General features: G+C 45.4%; 1 protein-coding gene across 22 annotated transcripts in view; it reads right to left on the bottom strand.

Annotated features, from left to right (window-relative positions):
- Positions 1-21,609, bottom strand: part of LOC122540584 (pleckstrin homology-like domain family B member 1) — a 413,532-nt gene that overhangs the window by 272,322 nt on the left and 119,601 nt on the right. For all 22 annotated transcript variants that reach the window (XM_043676461.2, XM_043676462.2, XM_043676471.2 and 19 more), the window contains exon 2: positions 10,287-10,388. In XM_043676461.2, the coding sequence (XP_043532396.2) occupies positions 10,287-10,388 (102 nt within the window). The remainder of the gene's footprint in view (positions 1-10,286; positions 10,389-21,609) is intronic.

Here is a 21,609-nt window from a genome sequence, read left to right as displayed (position 1 = left end):
TAAATGTCCCTAATGTCTCTGACTCTACCGCTGGCAGTACATTCCATGCACTCATCACTCTGTGTAAAGAACCTACCTCTGACATCTCCCCTACACCTTCCTCCAATCACCTTAAAATTATGACCCCCTCGTGACAGCCATTTCCGCCCTGGGGGAAAGTCTCTGGCTATCTACTCTATCTATGCCTCTCATTACCTTGTACACCTCTATCAAGTCCCTCTCTTCCTTCTTCTCTCCAGTGTAAAAAGCCTTAGCCCAATCAACCTTTCTTCATAAGACAAGCCCTCCAATGCAGGCAGCATTGGTAAACCTGATAAATCTCTTCTGCTCCCTCTCTAAAACATCTACACCCTTCCTATAATGAGGCGACCAGAACTGGACACAATATTCCAAGTGTCGTCTAACCAGGGTCTTATAGAGCTGCAGCAAAACCTTGCGGCTCTTAAACTCAATCCCCCTGTTAATGAAAGCCAAAGCATCATACGCCTTCTTAACAACCGATCAAATTGGGTGGCAACTTTGAGGGATCTATGTATGTGCAGCCCAAGATCATCCATATTGCCAAGAGTTCTGTCTTTTGACCTCCCAAAATGAATCATTTCGCATTTATCCAGGTTGAACCCCACCTGCCACTTCTCAGCCCAGCTCTGCATCCTGTCAATGTCTTGTTGGAGCCTGCAACAGCCCTTGATACCATTTACAATACCAACGACCTTTGTGACATCAGCAAACTTACTAGCCCATCCGCTTCTTCATCCAAGTAATTTATAAAAAGTACAAAGAGCAGAGGCCCAAGAACAGATCCCTGCGGGACACCACTGGTCACTGACCTCCAGGCAGAATACATTCCATCCACTACCACTCGCTGTCTTCTTTCGGCCAGCCAATTCTGTATCCAGACAGCCAAATTTTCCTGTACCCTATATCTCCTAACTTTCTGAATGAGCCTACCTTGGGGAACCTTTTCAAATGCCTTACTGAAATCCATATACACCACATCCACTGCTCGACCTTCATCAACTTGTCACATCCTCAAAGAACTCAATAAGGCTTGTGAGGCATGACCTTCCCCTCTCAAAGCCGTGCTGACTACCTTCAATCAAACTATGTTTTTCCAAATACTCATAAATCCTATCTTTCAGAATCCTTTCAAGTACCTTGTTTACCACAGATGTAAGATGGACTGGTCTGTAATTCCCAGGGATTTCCCTATTCCCTTTCTTGAACAGAGAAACAACATTCACCTCCTTCCAATCATCCGGTATTACTCCCGTGGAAAGTGAGGATGCAAAGATCACCGTCAGAGATGCAGCAATCTCATTCCTCACTTCCCATAGTAACCTTGGATCTATCTGCTCTGGCCCTGAGGACTTATCTGTCTTGATGCTTCCAAGAATTTCTAGCACATCCACTTCTTTAACATCAATCTGTTCAAGCTTATTAACCTGGTCCACGGTTACTATCAGCAAGGTCCCTCTCTCTAATGAATACTGAAGTAAAAAACTCATTTAGGGCCTCCCTTACCTCTTCAGACTCCAGGACATGTTCCCTCACCATCCCTGATCAGCCCTACCTCCTCTCTGATCATTCTTTTATTCCTCATGTAAGTGTAGAACACCTTTGGGTTTTCCCTAATCCGTCTCACCAAGGCTTTTCCATGTCCCCTCCGAGCTCTCCTCAGTTCTTTCTGAGCTACCGTGTAATCCTCTAAAGCTGTGCCAGATCCCTGCTTCTTCAACCTTGTGTAAGCTTCCTTCCTCCTATCGATGAGGAGCTCCTCTGTTCTCCCTCACCTTATCATTCCTTGCCTGTCTCAGTGGGACAAAGTTATCCAACATTTGTAACAAGTGCTCCTTAAACAGCCTCCACATTTCTGTTGTGTTTTTCCCGTAGAGCAATCGTTCCCAATTTATACTCCACAGCTCCTGTTGAAGATCAGTATAATTTCCCCTCCCTCAATTAAATACCCTCCCATACTGTCTGTTGTGAGCAACTATTCGCAGAGTTGTAAACACTCCTCATATTGTTTAACTTCACCGGCCAGGGGCACCGTCCATGCATCATGTGGAAACTTTGTGATTGGAGAAAATCCTTCCATCCCATTATGAGGAGTGGGGGACACACTATCTCCAAAGTAATAGCTGCACTAATAAGATTAACATGATCCTATTACAGTGAAAGTGATTTGGAACACAGATACGTGATGAAGAAATCGTTTTGCAGTCAGTGCATGTAATGGTGTATCAATTGCATGTATCGCTGGGGCTGGGGTGGAGGTGGTGGAGAGCGTCAAGTTCCTAGGAGTAAATATCACCAACAATCAGTCCTGGTCCACCCACATTGACGTTACAGTAACAAAGCACATCAACACCTCGACAGGTCGTTCTGCTATAACGCATGTTTCATCAACGTGAATTCATTATAACACGATTGACGAATTGGGGACGCTGTTTCTACAATGTGAACTTTTAAACCATGTGTTAGTTTTTCTTGCGATTACATTGCCGACACTTTAAGCACTGTTGCACAAGAACACAACCATGGCATTATAGAAGAACTGACTGTACATCCTCCAAGGCTAAGGAGGTTCAGCACAAAGACTCTTACCAATTTTTACAGATGCACCAACGAAAGCATCCTACCTGGAGGCATCACAGCTTGGTATGACAGCTGCTCTGCCCAAGACCAGAAGAAATTACAGAGAGTTGTGAACGCAGCCGAGTCCGTCACAACAAACAGCCTTCCTTCCATTGACTGGCTGGACCAAAGGAGCTGTTTCCATGCTGTTTGACTTGATGACTCCATCTACACTTCCTGCTGCCTCAGGAAAGCAGCCAACATCATCAAAGAGCCCTCCCACCCTGGTTATCCTCTCTTCCACCCTCTTCCATCGGGCAGAAGATATAAAGGATTGAAAACACGTACCAAGAGATTTAAGAACAGTTCCCCGTGTTATCAGTCTGATGAACAGATCTCTCATACTGTAGAGTTGATCTCTATATTCTGCATTCTGTTCTATTACCCTGATGTACTTCTGTAAGGTATGATTTAGAGTCATCAGCTCATAGAGATGCACAACATGGAAACAGATTGTCCATGCTGACCAGATATCCCAACCCAATCTAGTCCCACCTGCCAGCAACCGGCCCATATCACCCCAAACCCTTCCTATTCATATACCCATCCAAATGCCTTTTAAATGTTGCAATTGTACCAGCCTCCACCACTTCCTCTGGCAGCTCATTCCATACACGTACCACCCTCTGCCTGAAAGCATTGTCCCTTAGGTCTCTTTTATATCTTTCCCCTCTCACCCTAAACCTATACCCTCTAGCTCTAGACTCCCTCATCCCAGGGAAAAGACTTTGTCTATTTACCCTAGCCATGCCCCTCATGATTTTATAAACCTCTGTCAGGTCACCCCTCAGCCTCCGACGCTCCAGGGAAAACAGCCCCAGCCTGTCCAGTCTCTCCCTATAGCTCAGATCCCCCAACCCTGGCAACATCCTTGTAAATCTTTTCTAAACCCTTTCAAGTTTCAAAATATCCTTTCAATAGGAAGGAGACCGGAATTGCATGCAATATTCCAACAGTGGCCTAACCAATGTCCTGTACAGCCACGACATGACCTCCCAACTCCTGTACTCAATACTCTGACCAATAAAGGAAAGCATACCAAACGCCTTCTTCACTATCCTATCTACCTGAGACTCCACTTTCAAGGAGCTATGAACCTGCACTTCAAGGTCTCTTTGTTCAGCAACACTCCCTTGGATCTCACCATTAAGTGTATACGTCCTGCTAAGATTTGCTTTCCCAAAATGCAGCACCTCACATTTATCTAAATTACACTCCATCTGCCACTTCTCAGCTCATTGGCCGAAATGATCCAGATCCTGTTGTAATCTGAGGTAACCTTCTTCGCCGTCCACTACACCTCCAATTCTGGTGTCATCTGCAAACTTACTAACACTTACACTCACATTCAAATCATTTATATAAATGGCGAAAAGGTAGAAGACCCAACACCGAACCTTGTGTCACTCCACTGGTCACAGGCCTCCAGTCTGAAAAACAACCCTCCACCACCCTCTGCTTCTACCTTTGAGCCAGTTCTGTATCCAAATGGCTAGTTCTCCCTGTATTCCATGAGATCTAACCTTGCTAATCAGTCTCCCATGGGGAACCTTGTTGAACCTTACTGAAGTCCATATAGATCACATCTACTGCTCTGCCCTCATCAATCCTCTTTGTTACTTATTCAAAAAACTCAATCAAGTTTGTGAAACATGATTAACCACGCACAAAGCCATGTTGATTAGATTAGATTAGATTACTTACAGTGTGGAAACAGGCCCTTCGGCCCAACAAGTCCACACCGCCCCGCCGAAGCGCAACCCACCCATACCCCTACGTTTTACCACTTACCTAACACTACAGGCAATTTAGCATGGCCAATTCACCTGACCTGCACATCTTTGGACTGTGGGAGGAAACCGGAGGACCCTGAGGAAACCCATGCAGACACGGGGAGAACATGCAAACTCCACACAGTCAGTCGCCTGAGGCGGGAATTGAACCCGGGTCTCTGGCGCTGTGAGGCAGCAGTGCTAACCACTGTGTCACCGTGCCGCCCTTGACTATCCCTAATCAGTCCTTGCCTTTCCAAATACATGTGCACCCTGTCTCTCAGGACTCCCTCCAACAACTTGCCCACCACCGAGGTCAGGGTCACTAGTCTGTAGTTCCCTGGCTTGTCCTTACCTCCTTTCTTAAACAGTGGCACCACGTTAGCCAAACTCCAGTCTTCTGGCACCTCCCCTGTGGCTATCGATGATGCAAATATCTCAGCAAGAGGCCCAACAATCACTTCTCTAGCTTCCCACAGAGTTCTAGGGTACACCTGATCAGGTCCTGGGGATTTATCCACTTTAACATTTTTCAAGACAAACAGCACTTCCTCCCGTGTAAAATGGATATTTTTCAAGATGTCACCATCTATTTCCTTATATTCTTTATCTTCCATTTCCTTTTCTACAGTAAACACTGATGCAAAATACTCATTTAATATCTCCCACATTTTCTGCGGCTCCACACAAAGGCCGCCTTGCTGATCTTTGAGGGGCCCTATTCAATCCCTAGTTACCCTTTTGTCCATAATGTATTTGTAACAACCTTTGGATTCTCCCTAACTCTATTTGTCAAAGCTATCTCATGTCCCCGTTTTGCCCTCCTGATTTCCCTGTTAAGTATATTCCTACTGCCTTTATACTCTTCTAAGGATTCACTCGATCTATCTTGTCTATACCTTACATATGTTTCCTTCTTTTTCTTAACCAAACCCTCAATTTCTTTAGTCATCCAACCATTCCCTGTACCTACCAGCCTTTCCTTTCACCCTGACAGGAATATAATTTCTCTGGATTCTTGTTATCTCATTTCTGAAGGCTTCCCATTTTCCAGCCGTCCCTTTACCTGCGTACATCTGTGCCCAATCAGCTTTTGAAAGTTCTTGCCTAATACCGTCAAAATTGGCCTTTCGCCAATTTAGAACTTCAACTTTTAGATCTGGTCTATCCTTTTCCATCGCTATTTAAAAATTAATAGAATTATGGTCGCTGGCCCCAAAGTGCTCCCCCACTGACACCTCAGTCACCTGCCCTGCCTTATTTCCCAAGAGTAGGTCACGTTTTGCACCTTCTCTAGTAGGTACATCCACATACTGAATCAGAAAATTTTCTTGACACACTTAACAAATTCCTCTCCATCTAAACCCTTAACACTATGGCAGTCCCAGTCTATGTTTGGAAAGTTAAAATCCCCTACCATAACCATCCTATTATTCTTACAGATAGCTGAGATCTCCTTACAAGTTTGTTTCTCAATTTCCCTCTGACTATTAGGGGGGTCTATAATACAATCCCAATAAGGTGATCATCCCTCTCTTATTTCTCAACTCCACCCAAATAACTTCCCTGGGTGTATTTCTGGGAATATTCTCCCTCAGTACAGCTGTAATGCTATCCCTTATCAAAAACACCACTCCCCCTCCTCTCTTGCCTCCCTTTCTATCCTTCCTGTAGCATTTGTACCCTGGAACATTCAGCTGCCAGTCCTGCCCATCCCTGAGCCATGTTTCTGTAATTGCAATGATATCCCAGTCCCATGTTCCTAACCATGCCCTGAGTTCATCTGCCTTCCCTGTTAGGCCCCTTGCATTGAAATAAATGCAGTTTAATTTATCAGTCCTACCTTGTTCTCTGCTTTGTCTCTGCCTGCCCTGACTGTTTGACTCACCCCTTTTCCCAACTGTAGCAATCTCAGATTGATCTCTTTACTCACTATCTCCCTGGGTCCCACCCACCCCCCCACTAGTTTAAATCCTCCCAAGCAGCTCTGGCAAATTTCCCTGCCAGTATATTAGTCATCTTCCAATTTAGGTGCAGTCCATCCTTCTTGTACAGGTCACTTCTACCCCAAAAGAGATTCCAATGATCCAAAAATGTGAATCCTTCTCCCATATACCAGCTCCTCAGTCATGCATTCATCTGTTCTATCCTCCTATTCCTGCCCTCACTAGTATGATGCACCGGGAGTAATCCAGATATTACTACTCTCGAGGACCTTCTTTTTAAATTCATGTTTAACTCTCTATTTTCTCCCTTCAGAATCTCAACCTTTTCCCTTCCTATGTAATTGGCTCCAATGTGTACAATGACCTCCTGCTGGCCCCTCTCCCCCGTGAGAACATTCTGCACCCTCTCTGAGACATCCTTGATCCTGGAACCAGGGAAGCAACACACCATTCTGCTTTTTCTCTGCTGGCCACAGAAACGTATGTCAATGCCTCGGACTGGAGAATCCCCTAACACAATTGATCTCTTGGAAGCCGACGTACCCCTCGTTGCATTAGAGCCAGTCTCAATACCAGAAACTTGGCTGTTCGTGCTATATTCCCCTGAGCATCCATCACACCCTACATTTCCAAAACAGCATACCTGTTTGAAATGGGGATAGCCACAGAAGATTCCTGCACTACCTGCCTACCTCTCTTACCTTTCCTGGAGTTAACCCACCTATGTGACTGTATCTGCAACTTTTCCCCCTTCCTATAACTGCCATCCATCACACCCCCTTGCTCTTGTAAATTTCTCATTGCCTCTAACTGTCTCTCCAACTGATCCATTCGATCTGATAGGATTCGCAACGAATGGGATTTATTGCAGATATAATCCTCAGTAACACGTAAACTCTCCCTCAACTCTCACATCCGACAAGCGTTCAAAACAATACCTTTTGTTGTATCTCAGTACAAGTGATAATAATAAATCACATCAAATCAATCAAACCAAATCAACAGGTTCATTCAACAGTCCGACAGACACGGTATTGTTCAGTATCGGTGATGGCATCTGATACCTGTATTTAATCAGTGACTGTGGGGCCCACCAGAGAGCATTGTGGGTAAAGGCAGGAAATCACATTTAACAATGTAATTCACTCAGTGGGAGTTTAAGTCTCACTCCAGAGATCTGAGCATGTAACCAAGATTGACAGTCTAGTGCTGGAGCAGGTGAGTGCTGTGCTGTTAAGGATACTGACTCCTGGATGAGATGCTGAAATCAAAGACCTTACCAATCCTGCCACCAACTCTCAGTTGCCCCATAGCAAGTTACTGGGTTCAAGGACAGTTCGGAGAAAGTGAGGACTGCAGATGCTGGAGATCAGTCAAGAGTGTGGTGCTGGAAAAGCACAGCAGGTTAGGCAGCATCCGAGGAGCAGGAGAATCGACATTTCAGGCATAAGCCCTACATCAGGAATGAGGCTTATGAAGGGCTTATGTCCGAAACATCAACTCTCCTGCTCTTCGGATGCTGCCTGACCTGCTGTGCTTTTCCAGCACCCCACTCAAGGACAATTAAGGATGGTTAATAAATGGGTGAGTTACACCCATATTCCATGAAAGAATACCATGTCTAGGTCTCCTCCTGTCTGAATTCCAGTTAACATGAACTTTGATTAGTATTTAACACACATTGTAAAAATTTAGCACAGAGATATATATAAATTATTTGGTTCATATGGTTACAAAATCCCCTCAATGGGGAATGTTGTGGAATGAGTACCTAAAGTAACTTTCCAAATTCAGGCTCACCAATTTCGGACAAGATTCATCACCTGAGTGTGGGTCACAACACAGGCAAGTTAATTACATACAAATGGACACACTAAAAGCACATGTAAACCATTCAGCCTCTCGAGTCTGCTTCGCCATTCAATAATAGTCATAGAGTATTACAGCATAGAACGAGGCCATTTGGCCCATTATATTCATACCAGCCATAGGTGCAGTGGAAGCAAAGAAGGTTACCTCAGATTACAACGGGATCTTGATCAGATGGGCCAATGGGCTGACAAGTGTCAGATGGAGTTTAATTCAGATAAATGCGAGTTGCTGCATTTTGGGAAAGCAAATCTTAGCAGGACTTAGGCACTTAATGGTAAGGTCCTAGGGAGTGTTGCTGAACAAAGAGACCTTGGAGTGCAGGTTCATAGCTCCTTGACAGTGGAGTCGCAGATAGATAGGATCGTGAAGAAGGCGTTTGGTATGCTCTCTTTCATTGGTCAGAGTATGGAGTACAGGAGTTGGGAGGTCATGATGCGGCTGTACAGGACATTGGTTAGACCACTGTTGGAATATTGCATACAATTCTGGTCTCCTTCCTATTGGAAATATATCGTGAAACTTGAAAGGGCTCAGAAAAGATTTACAAGGATGTTGCCAGGGTTGGAGGATTTGAGCTATAGGGAGAGGCTGAACAGGCTGGGGCTGTTTTCCCTAGAGCGTCGGAGGCTGAGGGGTGACCTGACAGAGGTTTATAAAATCATGAGGGGCATGGATAGAGTAAATAGACAAAGTCTTTTCCCTGGGGTCGGGGAGTCCAGAACTAGAGGGCATAGGTTTCGGGTAAGAGGGGAAAGATATAAAAGAGACCTACGGGGTAACCTTTTCACACAGAGGGTGGTACATGTATGGAATGAGCTGCCAGAGGAAGTGGTGGAGGCTGGTACAATTGCAACTGTTAAAAGGCATTTGGATGGGTATATGAATAGGAAGGGTTTGGAGGGATATTGGCATGGGTGCTGGAGGTGGGACTAGATCGGGTTGGGATATCTGGTCGGCATTGACGGGTTGGACTGAAGGGTCTTCTTCCATGCTGTACATCCCTATGACTCTTTGACTCTATCAAGCACCTATTTACTCTAACACTCCCAGCAATTGGCCCATAGCCTTGTAGCTATGACATTTAAAGTGTTCACCTAAATACTTCTTAAATATTGCAATAGTTCCTGCCTCTGTCAAAATGTTTAAAATCCTCCTTATCTCCTTCTTAAATGGGAGGCTCCTTTATTTTTAAACTGTGCTTCCTCACCGTTGTCTTGCTCACAAGAGGAAACATTCTTTGATCAACCGCTTCTTCCCTTAAAGTTTTGTCTGTCCTTACCAACACTTCTTATGAAAATCACACTTGTTTCTTGTTACACTTTAGAAAAAGAAAACATTTGCACTTTTACAAATGCTTGCACTACTTCAGAATGTGCCAAAGGATTTTGAGTGGGAGGCAGATCTTGGAGAGAATGAGAGACAGACCGATCCATTTCATGCAAGCGGCTAAAAGGTAACTCACTAACCTGTGCTCATGACTGCACACGGAGAAAAACTCCATTTTCACAGCACTTTTCACAATGCAGTACCACATTTGGTGCAGAGCATTCCACATGAAATGCTGAAGACACTTGTCAGCCAATTGGCACACAGGAAGCTCTTGCTAACAATAATAAGGCTGACCATATAATTTGTTTAAGGGGAATTAGTTATGTAAAAATATTAACCAGGAGACTCTCTTCCTCTTCTTCAAGATAGTGCCATAGGATCCTTTATGTCCAGGTGAGAGTGCTTATGTCTCATCTGGGAGAGAGTACCTCTGGCAGTGTAGCATTCTTTTCAGTACCACACTGGCAGTATTGGTGTGGATTTTGTGCTCAGGTATCTGGAGTGAAGCTTTCATTGTTGAGAGGGCTCCACACTGACTCATGGCTGACAATGTTACAATGAACCTGCAGCAGGTGATGTTGTGTCTGTGCTGATATTTTGTATTTCACTGAACCTCACTGTAAACCACTCTATCTCAGAATCGGCTGTCTGCGCGGACTTTGGCTAAAGATCAAACTGCCTGCAAATACTCAAGTTCAGTCACTGTTATTGCTCAACTAACATGTCTTACCTGAATGATTTTCTGCGATTTTTTCATTTGGCTAACCGTGTTTCTGTTTGTGTTGTCCATGATCACATCATTTACAATGGCTCCTTCACACTCCTGGATATCCTGAAAGGAAGAAAGAGAAGGGTAAGTGTTATTTTGTTTAAATTCTCACATGAGGTGTTTCCCAGGATTTCTTCATACAATACTCTCAGCTCTCAACCAATACGTCATGGGTTCAAATCCCACTTCCTCCACAGTATGGAGCACAAAATCTAGGCTGACATCCACGTGCAGTGCAGAGGGAGTGCTGCATTGTTCTAGGTGCCATCTTTCAATTAAGATATTAAATGTAGACTGGTCTTCCCTCTGAGGTGCCACTTCTTTGAAGAAGAGCAGGAGATTCTTCCTCTGTAAACATTAGGCTCTGGGTACAAACCTCTGATAGGTCACTGTCCCCAATCCTGCTCTGTATGCTGAGTCTAATTATCAGCGATAGAGGACAGACCACAAGAGAGGATTAAGAAGAAGCCATTGGTAGTTTACTGCACAAAGGCAATAGATACAATCGATTAGTTAGACATCATCACAATTATCAGGAGCCAGAGATGACATGTCTATCTCCATCGACACCTTATATAAACTTGCCCTTCTCTCCGCCATAATACCGACTGGCACCATCAGATTGGGTGGAGCTTAATGTACCTTCAACGTTAACTCTTTTAGAACCCTTACTGTACACAACACTCCTTCAGCGCTTCACTGACCTATCGGCATCAACAGTGTACTTGTATTTAAATTGGATCTTAACCCACCCTCTTTGTGATTCGGGGAGAGTGTTACCAAACTGATCTGGATGAAAATAAATCAAATGGAAGAACAATTGGTCAGGACATTGCAGCTAGCATTGGGTTCTGAGAGTTAATCAGCTGATACAGGCTGTCTCACACATCCAGACCCCATCGATCATCGCAGGTTATTCCTCAGAGAGCAGGAGATTTACATTCAAAAGGCAACTTTCATTCTTCATATCAAACCTGAGACATTAACGCTGTTTCCCTCTCTACAGTTGCTGCCAGACCTGCTGAGTTTCTTCAGCACCTTCCGTTTTTGTCTCAGATTCCCAGCATCTGCCATATTTTGCTTCAGTATCAGTGCACACCCTTTGGAGGACAGGGATACCTCTGGATAGACAGACACTGGAGAAGGTGCAAAAACGATTGACCAAGATGCTAGCAGAACTGAATGTTTATTTAAAAATTAGGAAAGACTGCATGGGTTGGAGCTGTTTTCTCCAGAAAAGAGAAGACTGACAGGTGACTTATTAGAAATCTTTAAAATTATGAAAAGGCTTAATTAATATGGTAAAGAGAGAGCATAGGTTTCTGTATGTGGAGGAGACAGGAACTAGTAACCAGAAATATAAGGCCATCACGAATAAATCCAATCAGGAATTTGGGAGAATTCTCTTCATCGAGGAAGGAGGAACCTGCTGCTGAAAGGACTGGTTGAGTGAACAATGTTCATGTGTTAGAAGGAGCCAGATAAACAGATGAGGAAAAGGGAATTCTTCAAATAATAATAATGATTAAAAACAATAATAAGATGAAGTCAGGAGCTTTTTGGGAGCATGGAATGTGCTGCCTAAGAATGAGTGCAGGTTCAATCGAGGCATTTGAGTGGAAATTGGATTATGTCTGGAAAAGGAAGAAAATGCAGGGCCATGGGAAGAAGGTGGAGCATGAATTGTTCCCTTGGAGGGTTAACACAGACACAGATAGGCTGAATGGTTTCCTTGTGGATCTGACTCTCTTTGGCTGCCCTTCTGTGATCCAGTGTTCAACCTTTCCAGAGTTCCCGCTACATTTCTCCTTTTTTGCTGTACGGTTCTGGTAGTGAAGAATGAATTCCTGATGTTAATATGCTTTGGGTAATAGTGAAGCCAGTTAATGGTTACAAGCACTGAACCAGGAGAGACACAAACAGGGATCATCCAGGATATTATAGGCCACTGAGCCTGACATAGGGTGGGGGGGGGAATCATTGGAAAAAATTCTTATAGATAGGATTTATTCGCATTTGGAAAAGAATGGATTTATTAGGGATAGGCTTTGTGTGGGAGGAGGTCTTGTCTCATAAATCTGATTGAGCTTTTTTGAGGTAGTGATGAAGATGATTGATGAACGTAGGGCAGTGGATGTTGTCTACGTGGACTTTACTAAAGCATTGGACAAGGTCCTTCATGGTAGGGTGGTTCAGAAGGTTAAGTCATGTGGGATCCCACACTGTCGGGATTCTATGATCTACAGTGAGTTGGTAAGTTGCGCACAAAATTGGCTTGGTCATGTAAGACAGAGGGTAGCTGTGGAGGGGTGTTATTCTGACTGGAGATCTGTACCTGTGGGTGTACGGCAGGGTTCAGTGCTGGGAGCCCCGTTGTTTGCAATTTATATAAATGACTTGGGTGAAAATGCAGGTGGCCTGATTAGTAAGTCGTGAAAATTGTGGATAGTGAGTAAGGTTTTCGAAGCATACAGCTGGATGTAGATCAGCTGGGAAGTTGAGAGGAGAAATGGCAGCGGGAGTTGAATTCGGATATGTGTGAGATGATGGAGTTTGGGAGGTCAAATGCAAGAGAAAAGTATGCAGTAAGTGGCAGGACTCTTAGGAAGTTTGAGTCCCTACGTTTGCTTTGTTTTGATTCGAGTGTCAGAGGCTGAGGGACAACCTGATAGAAGTCTGTAGGATTCTAAGGCATAGACAGGACGGAGTTGTTATCCATTGGTGGAAATACTGTGGGGAGGGCGCACAGGTTTAAAACGGGCAGGGAAATGTTTAAAGGAGAATGAGTGAGTGACGTTTTGTACACAGAGGGTGGTAGGTGCTGCCAGAGGAGGAGGTCGAATCAGATACAATAGCAGCGTTTCAGAGGCATTTAGACAGACACATGAACAGGCAGAGAGCAGAGAGACATAGACTGTGAGCAGGCAGGTGGGATTAGTATAGAATGGCATCATGGTGGGCAAAAGGGCCTATCTACATACTGTTCCATGGTCTTTGCTCTGTTCAATGTGACAGCCCTGCTCTGATTAGACAGGCCTATCAGTCATTAACAAACCTCACGGGTTAAATAGTTTTGCTTTTAAAAACAGAGTCAGTGACAGACATCCTGGAAACCTGCTGACTTGCATTCCGCACAAAGAGAAAGCAAATCTTCAATCTGCATGAGCCGAGGAAATGCAAAGTGAGCTAAACGTTCTCCTCCCACTGGTCAGTATTTCCAATCCCAACTGTTAGGTCCACCAGGCCATTCCCACTCTGCTAGCTCTCCACACGGCACAGACATGGACTGGTGACAGACCATGACTGAGTTCAGCTCCATAGCAACACAGCAACATGACTTGCAACAGTTTTAATGAGGGGATTTGATAATGGAAGCAATTATCAGTGCAGCCACCAGAGACTCAGGGAGTCAGGGAACTGCAGGGAGAAGCACAGATTACACCAAACTCCTCCCATCGCGCTCCCCATGAAACCACAACGTGTGTGAATTCAATTATTCAGAGTCAAATCCTTTAAGGCTGCTCTGACTCACCGTCCCAATTACACAGAGCACTGGTGTGTGAAAGAGGAAGGATCTTGCATTCGTGTAGCACCTTGCACAATCTCAGGATATTGGAAAGTGCTTCACACCCATTACTGTGCTCACTGTCCTGTTGCGCAGAAGCAAATGTGGGAGCCAACTTTTCTGTCACTCGCTGGCTAGGACAGCATTTAATGCCCATTCCTAATTGCCCAGAGGACAGTTAAAAGTCAACAATTTGGGCATAGCAAGCTCTCACTAACAGCTGGAAGTAAAATTCTGCAGATTTTGGAAATCTAAATCAATAACAGAAAGTGCTGGAGAAACTCAGCAGGTCTGGCAGCATTTGTGGAGACAGAAACCGAGTTAACGTTCGAGTGCAATATGATTCTTCTGAAGTCAAACAGCAATGTGGTCATAACCAGATGATCTACCTTTGGGATGTTGACCAAGAGATGAATATTGACCAGAACAAATAGCAACCTCTCCTGTTTCTCTTTGAAACGCTGGCTGTGGGATTTTTACGAACATCTGAGAGGGCAGATTGTTTAACGTCTACACAATAGAACATAGAACAGTCCAGCACAGCGTACAGGCCCTTTGGCCCTCAATGTTGTGCTGGCCTTCTTTCCTACTCTAAGATCACACTAACCTACACACCCTTCATTTTACTATCTTCCATGTGCCTATCCAAGTGTCGCTTAAATATCCCTAAAGTATCTGACTCTACTACCACTGCTGGCAGTGCATTCTAAGCACCCACCGCTCTCTGTGTAAAGAACCTTCCTCTGACATCTCCCCTAAACCTTCCTCCAATTACCTTAAAATTATGCCACCTTGTGACAGCCACTTCCGCCCTGGGAGAAAATCTCTGGCTATTCACCCTATCTCTGCCTCTCATCATCTAGTGCACCTCTGTCAAGTCACCTCTCATCCTCCTTCGCTCCAATGAGTAAAACCCTAGCTCCCTCAACTTTTCTTCATAAGACATGCCCTCCAGTCCAGACAGCATCCTGGTAAATCTCCTCTGCACCCTCTAAAGCTTCCACATCTTTTCTATAATGAGGCGACCAGAACTGAACACAATATTCCAAATGTGATCTAAATAGGACTCTATAGAGCTGCAGCATAACCTCGCAGCTCTTAAACTCAATCCCACTGCTAATGAAAGCCAACACACCATACATCTTCTTAATAACCTGATCAACTTGGGTGATAACTTCGAGGGATCTATGGACTTGGACCCCAAGATCCCTTTGTTCCTCCACACTGCCAAAAATCCTGTCTTTAACCCTGTATTTTGCATTCAAATTTGACTTTTCAAAATGAATCACTTCACACTTTTCCAGGTTGAACTCCATCTGCCATTTATCAGTCCGGCTCTGCATCCTGTCAATGTCCCATTGCAACCTACAACAGCCCTCCACACTATCCACAACTCCACCACCCTTCGTGTCATCGGCAAACTTACTAACCCACCCTTCCACTTCCTCATCCAAGTCACTTATAAACATCACAAAGAGTAGAGGTTCCAGAACCGATCCTTACAGAACACACTAGCCACTGAGCTCCAGGCTGAATACTTTCCATCTACCATCACCCTCTGTCTTCTATGGGATAGCCAATTCTGTATCCAGACAGACAGGTTTCCTTGTATCCCATGCCGCCTTACTTTCTGAATGAGCCGACCATGGGGAACCTTATCAAACACCTTGCTAAAATCCATGTACACCACATCCACTGCTCTACCTTCATCAATGTGCTTTGTCATATCCTCAAATAATTCAATAAGGTTTGTGAGGCACAACCTGCCCCTCACAAAGCCATGCTGACCATCTCTAATCAAACTATGGTTTCCAAGTAATCGTAAATCCTGTCTCTCAGAATTCTCTCCAATACTTTGCACACCACAGATGTAAGACTGCCTGGTCTGTAATTCCAGGGTTATCTATATTCCCTTTCTGGCATTTCAGCCAGTGCAGCACTCAGAAAATGTGCCACATAAATGCAATATAAATAAATGCATCTGTTCTCTTGAGAGGTAAGAGCTTGGGAGAAGCTGGGTTGGAAGACAAAGATCAGGTCTACAGTGAAAGCAGCAGAGAGTGAACGTGAGAGCAGAAGGTGGTCAGGATTGGATACAGACCATAGAGCCCAACCTGAACTCATTCACTAACACATAGAGAAGGTACCAACGTGTGACCAAGAGACATGCACATGACAGGAGCAGGAATAGCCCATTCAGCCCTTTCAACTTGCTCCACTGTTAATATGATCACGGTTGATCATCCAACTCACTGCCCCGTTCCTCCTTACTCCCCAAGTCCTTTCAAAAGCCTATCAGCTCCTGTGCTGTGCCGAATCAGAGCAGGGCTAAGTGCGCCCCTGCAGGAGGCAATTATTGACGGTGAACAGACCGATGAATGAAACACGTTGTGGTAAGGATTTGGTGAAGAGTAGCTCCCTCTCTCACGTCTTCACTTCTCACACTCTTGCACTTTACTCTTCAGTTCCTCCTAGCCCTCCCACTTCCAACTGCAGGTCATAGAGTCATAGAAATGTACAGCATGGAAACAGACCCTTCAGTCCAACCCATTCATATGGACCAGATATCCCAACCTAATCTAGTCCCACCAGCCAGCACCCAGCCCTATCCCTCCAAACCCTTCCTATTCATATACCCATCCAGATGCCTCTTAAATGTTGCAATTGTACCAGCCTCCACCATATTCTCTGGCAGCTCATTCCATACACGTACCACCCTCTGAGTGAAAAAGTTGTCTCTTAGGTCTCTTTTATATCTTTCCCCTCCCACCCTCAACCTATGACCTCTAGTTCAAGACTCCCCGACCACAGGGAAAAGACTTTGTCTATTTATCCTATCCATGCCCCTCATAATTTTATAAACCTCTATAAGGTCACCCCTCAGCCTCCGATGCTCCAGGGAAAACAGCCCCAGCCTGTTCAGTCTCTCCCTATAGCTCAGATCCTCCAACCCTGGCAACATCCTTGTAAATCTTTTCTGAACCCTTTCAAGTTTCACAACATCTTTCCAAAGGAAGGAGACCAGAATTGCACACAATATTCCAACAGTGGCCTAACCAATGTCCTGTACAGCTGCAACATGACCTCCCAACGTCTGTACTCAATACTCTGACCAATGAAAGAGAGCATACCAAACGTCTTCTTCACTATCCTATCTACCTGCGACTCCACTGTCAAGGAGCTGTGCACTCCCTAGGACCTTACCATTAAGTGTATAAGTCCTGCTCAGATTTGCTTTCCAAAAATGCAGCACCTCACATTTATCTGAATTAAACTCCCATCTGTCACTCCTCAGCCCATTGGCCCATCTGGTCCAGATCCTGTTGTAATCTGAGGTAACCCTCTTCGATGTCCACTACACCTCCAATTTTGGTGTCATCAGCAAACTTACTAACTGTACCTCTTATGCTCGCATCCAAATCATTTATATAAATGATGAAAAGTAGTGGACACAGCACCGATCCTTGTGGCACTCTACTGGTCACAGGCCTCCAGTCTGACTGCCCAAAATCATCTTTCTCCTTAATTCTCCTTCAGTCATCTTCTTCCACAAAGTCGCTTGCCTTAGAATCTGGCCAGTCCCAACCTTGCAACATTTTACATTGCAGTAACGTTGAATGTTAAACTCTTGCTTTACAACCATCCTGTACAGCTCATTCCCACAGAACCAGGGACTGCTTTATAACACAAGGGTTGACCTGAAAAGTTCTGAGGCTGGCAGTACATGAAGGCCAATTTAATCCATTTTGAAGAATACTTCAAACTGATTTAAACTGAGATTAGATGATATCACGTTGGAAAATCAGGTAAATAAATGGCAACGTTAGCATTGCTGTCGTGGTTCAACAGAACAAATTGCATTCATGTAGCGCACTTCATGCAGTAACACATCCCAAGGCATTTGACAGGAGTGTTAAGATTAGATTACAGTGTGGAAACAGGCCCTTCGGCCCAACAAGTCCACACCGACCCGCCGAAGCGAAACCCACCCATACCCCTACATTTACCACTTACCTAACACTACGGGCAATTTAGTATGGCCAATTCACCTAACCTGCACATCTTTGGACTGTGGGAGGAAACCGGAGCACCCGGAGGAAACCCACGCAGACACGGGGAGAACGTGCAAACTCCACACAGTCGGTCGCCTGAGTCGGGAATTGAACCCGGATCTCTGGCGCTGCGAGGCAGCAGTGCTAACCACTGTGCCACCGTGCCGCCCACCAATTGCACCAATTGCACCAACACGCACAATTGTGTTATCAAACACAATTTGATACTGAGCTACAGCAAGTGATATCAGGGACAGGTGATTAATGCTTCATCAGAGAAGTCAGTTTTATTGAATGTTTTAAAGGAACAGGGTGAGTTGGAGAGGTTTAGGGAAGGAATTGCAGAGCTTGGGGCACAGGCAGCTGAACGCACATGGCTAATGATGAAGATCAGGATGAGCAGGAGGAAAAAGCCAAATATCTCAGAGGGCTGTGGGCTTGGAGGAGGTGATGGAGACACAGAGAGATAGAGAGAGAGAGAGAGATCATGGAAGGTGTTGAAAACAAAGTTGGGAATTTTAAAATGACAGTGTTGTTGGATCAGGGCAAGTGAGCACACATACAATTCCCATATTTCAAAATCAGATTGAGGAATGCTCAGGAAGTGATGGAAAGACATCATACAAACGGTCAGCCCATTCACCCATCTGTCCACTGGATGCGCTATCAGTTAGACACTGTGTGAATCCTCAGAGATAGAATCAGATCCTTCAGGGAGAAGCTTCAGACCCTGTGGGTTCAGACAGCATACAAACCATTGATCCTCCACCGCATCAAAAAAGAAAGATTTGAAAGAAAAGCAGAGCATAACTTTACTAAGCTAAACACACACTCCTACTCAAGCTGCACACACGCACTACTGTGGACATTCTTATGCTGTGCAAGACACACACTCAAACACGCACACACTCCAACACGCACACACTCCAACATGTGCACACGCTCCAACACGCACACACGCTCCAACATGTGCACACACTCCAACATGCACACACTCCAACACGCACACACTCCAACACGCACACACTCAAACACGTGCACACATTCCAAAACATGCACACTCCAAAACACATACTCCAACACGCACACTCCAACATGTGCACACTCTAAAACACACACTCCAACACACACACGTCAACACGCACATACTCCAACACGCGCACACACTCCAACACGCACACACTCCAACACGCACATACTCCAACACGCGCACACACTCCAACACGCACACACTCCAACACACGCACACACTCCAACACGCACCTACTGCAACACGCGCACACACTCCAACATGCACACAAACTCCAACGTGCACACATTCCAACATGCACACATACTTCAACATGCACACACATTCCAACATGCACACTCCAACATGCACACATATTCCAACATGCACACACACTCCAACATGTACACACACTCCAACACACGCACACACTCCAACATGCACACACACTCCAACATGCACACACATTCCAACATGCACACACACTCCAACATGCACACACTCCAATATGAACGCACACTCCAACATGCACGCACACTCCAACATGCATGTACACTCCAACATGCACACACATTCCAACATGCACGCACACTCCAACATGCACACACATTCCAACATGCATGCACACTCCAACATGCACACACATTCCAACATGCGCACACGCTCCAATATGCACACTCCAACTTGCACACACATTCGAACATGCACACTCCAACATGCACACACATTCCCAAATGCATGCATGCATACTCCAACATGCATGCACACTCCAACATGCTCACACATTCCAACATGCACATACATTCCAACATGCACGCACACTCCAACATGCATGCACACTCCAACACGCGCACACATTCCAACATACATGCACACTCCAACATGCACACACATTCCAACATGCACACACATTCCAACATGCATGCACACTCCAACATGCATGCACACTCCAACACGCGCACACATTCCAACATGCACACACACTCCAACATGCATGCACACTCCAACACGCGCACATACTCCAACATGCACACTCCAAAATATACACACATTCCAACATGCATGCGCACTCCAACATGCACACACACTCCAACACGCACACACTCCAACATGCACACTCCAACACGCACACACACTCCAATATGCACCTACTCCAATACGCGCACACACTCCAACATGCACACACTACAACACGCACACTCCAACATGCACATACTCTCCAACATGCACAATCCAACACGCACACACATACTCCAACATGCACACTCCAACACGCGCACTCTCCAACACGCACACTCCAACATGCACACACTCCAACACGCACACTCCAACACACACACACTCCAACATGCACACTCCAACACGCACACTCCAATACACACACTCCAATGTGCACACACTCCAACACGCACACTCCAACACGCACAAACACTCCAACATGCACACTCCAACACGCATACACACTCAAACACGCACACTCCAAAACCCACACTCCAACATGCACACTCCAACATGCGCACACACCCCAACATGCGCACACTCTCCAACATGCACACTCCAACACACACACACACTCCAACACGCACACTCCAACACGCACACACTCCAAAATGCACACTCCAACACGCATACAGACTCAAACATGCACACTCCAAAACCCATACTCCAGCATGCGCACACACTCCAACATGCGCAGACACTCCAACATGCACACTCCAACACACACACACTCCAATACGCACACTCCAACAGGCACGCAGAGTTCAACATGCACACTCCAACACGCAAACACTCTAACATGCACACTCTAACATGCATACTCCAACACGCACACTCCAACACGCACACACACCCCAACATGCACACTCCAACACGCGCACTCCAACACGCACAGACACTCCAATATGCACGCTTCAACACATGCACACACTCCAACACGCACACTCCAACATGCACACATACTCCAACATGCACATATTCTCCAACACGCACAGACACTCCAACATGCGCAATCCAACATTAACAATCCAACACGTACACACTCCAACACAATACTCCAACACGCACACTCCAACATGCACACACTCCAACACGCACACACTCCAACACAATACTCCAAGACGCACAATTCAACACACACACACACTCCAACATGCACACTCCAACACATGCACACTCCAACACGCACACTCCAACATGCACACACTCCAACACGTACACTCCGACACGCACCCAAACTCCAACACGCCCACTCCGACATGCACACACACTCCAACATGCACACAGACTCCAACATGCACACACTCCAACACGCATACTCCAACATGCACACACTCCAACACGCATACTCCAACATGCACACACACTCCAACATGCACACACACTCCAACATGCACACACTTCAACACGCACACTCTCCAACACAATACTCCAAGACGCACAATTCAACACACACACACACACTCCAACATGCACACTCCAACATGCACACACTCCAATACGCACACTCCAACATGCACAATCCAACACACACACTCCAAGACACACACTCCAGCACACACACTCCAATATGCACACTCCAACACGTAAACACTCCAACATGCACACTCCAACATGCACACACTCCAATACGCACACTCCAACATGCACAATCCAACA

Source organism: Chiloscyllium plagiosum, unplaced genomic scaffold, assembly GCF_037043375.1.
Source record: "Chiloscyllium plagiosum isolate Xiang-an unplaced genomic scaffold, Cpla_swu_hap1 HiC_scaffold_29, whole genome shotgun sequence".
NCBI lineage: Eukaryota > Metazoa > Chordata > Chondrichthyes > Orectolobiformes > Hemiscylliidae > Chiloscyllium > Chiloscyllium plagiosum.
Note: the sequence above shows the minus strand (reverse complement) of the source record. Positions and strands in the feature narration are given on the sequence as shown.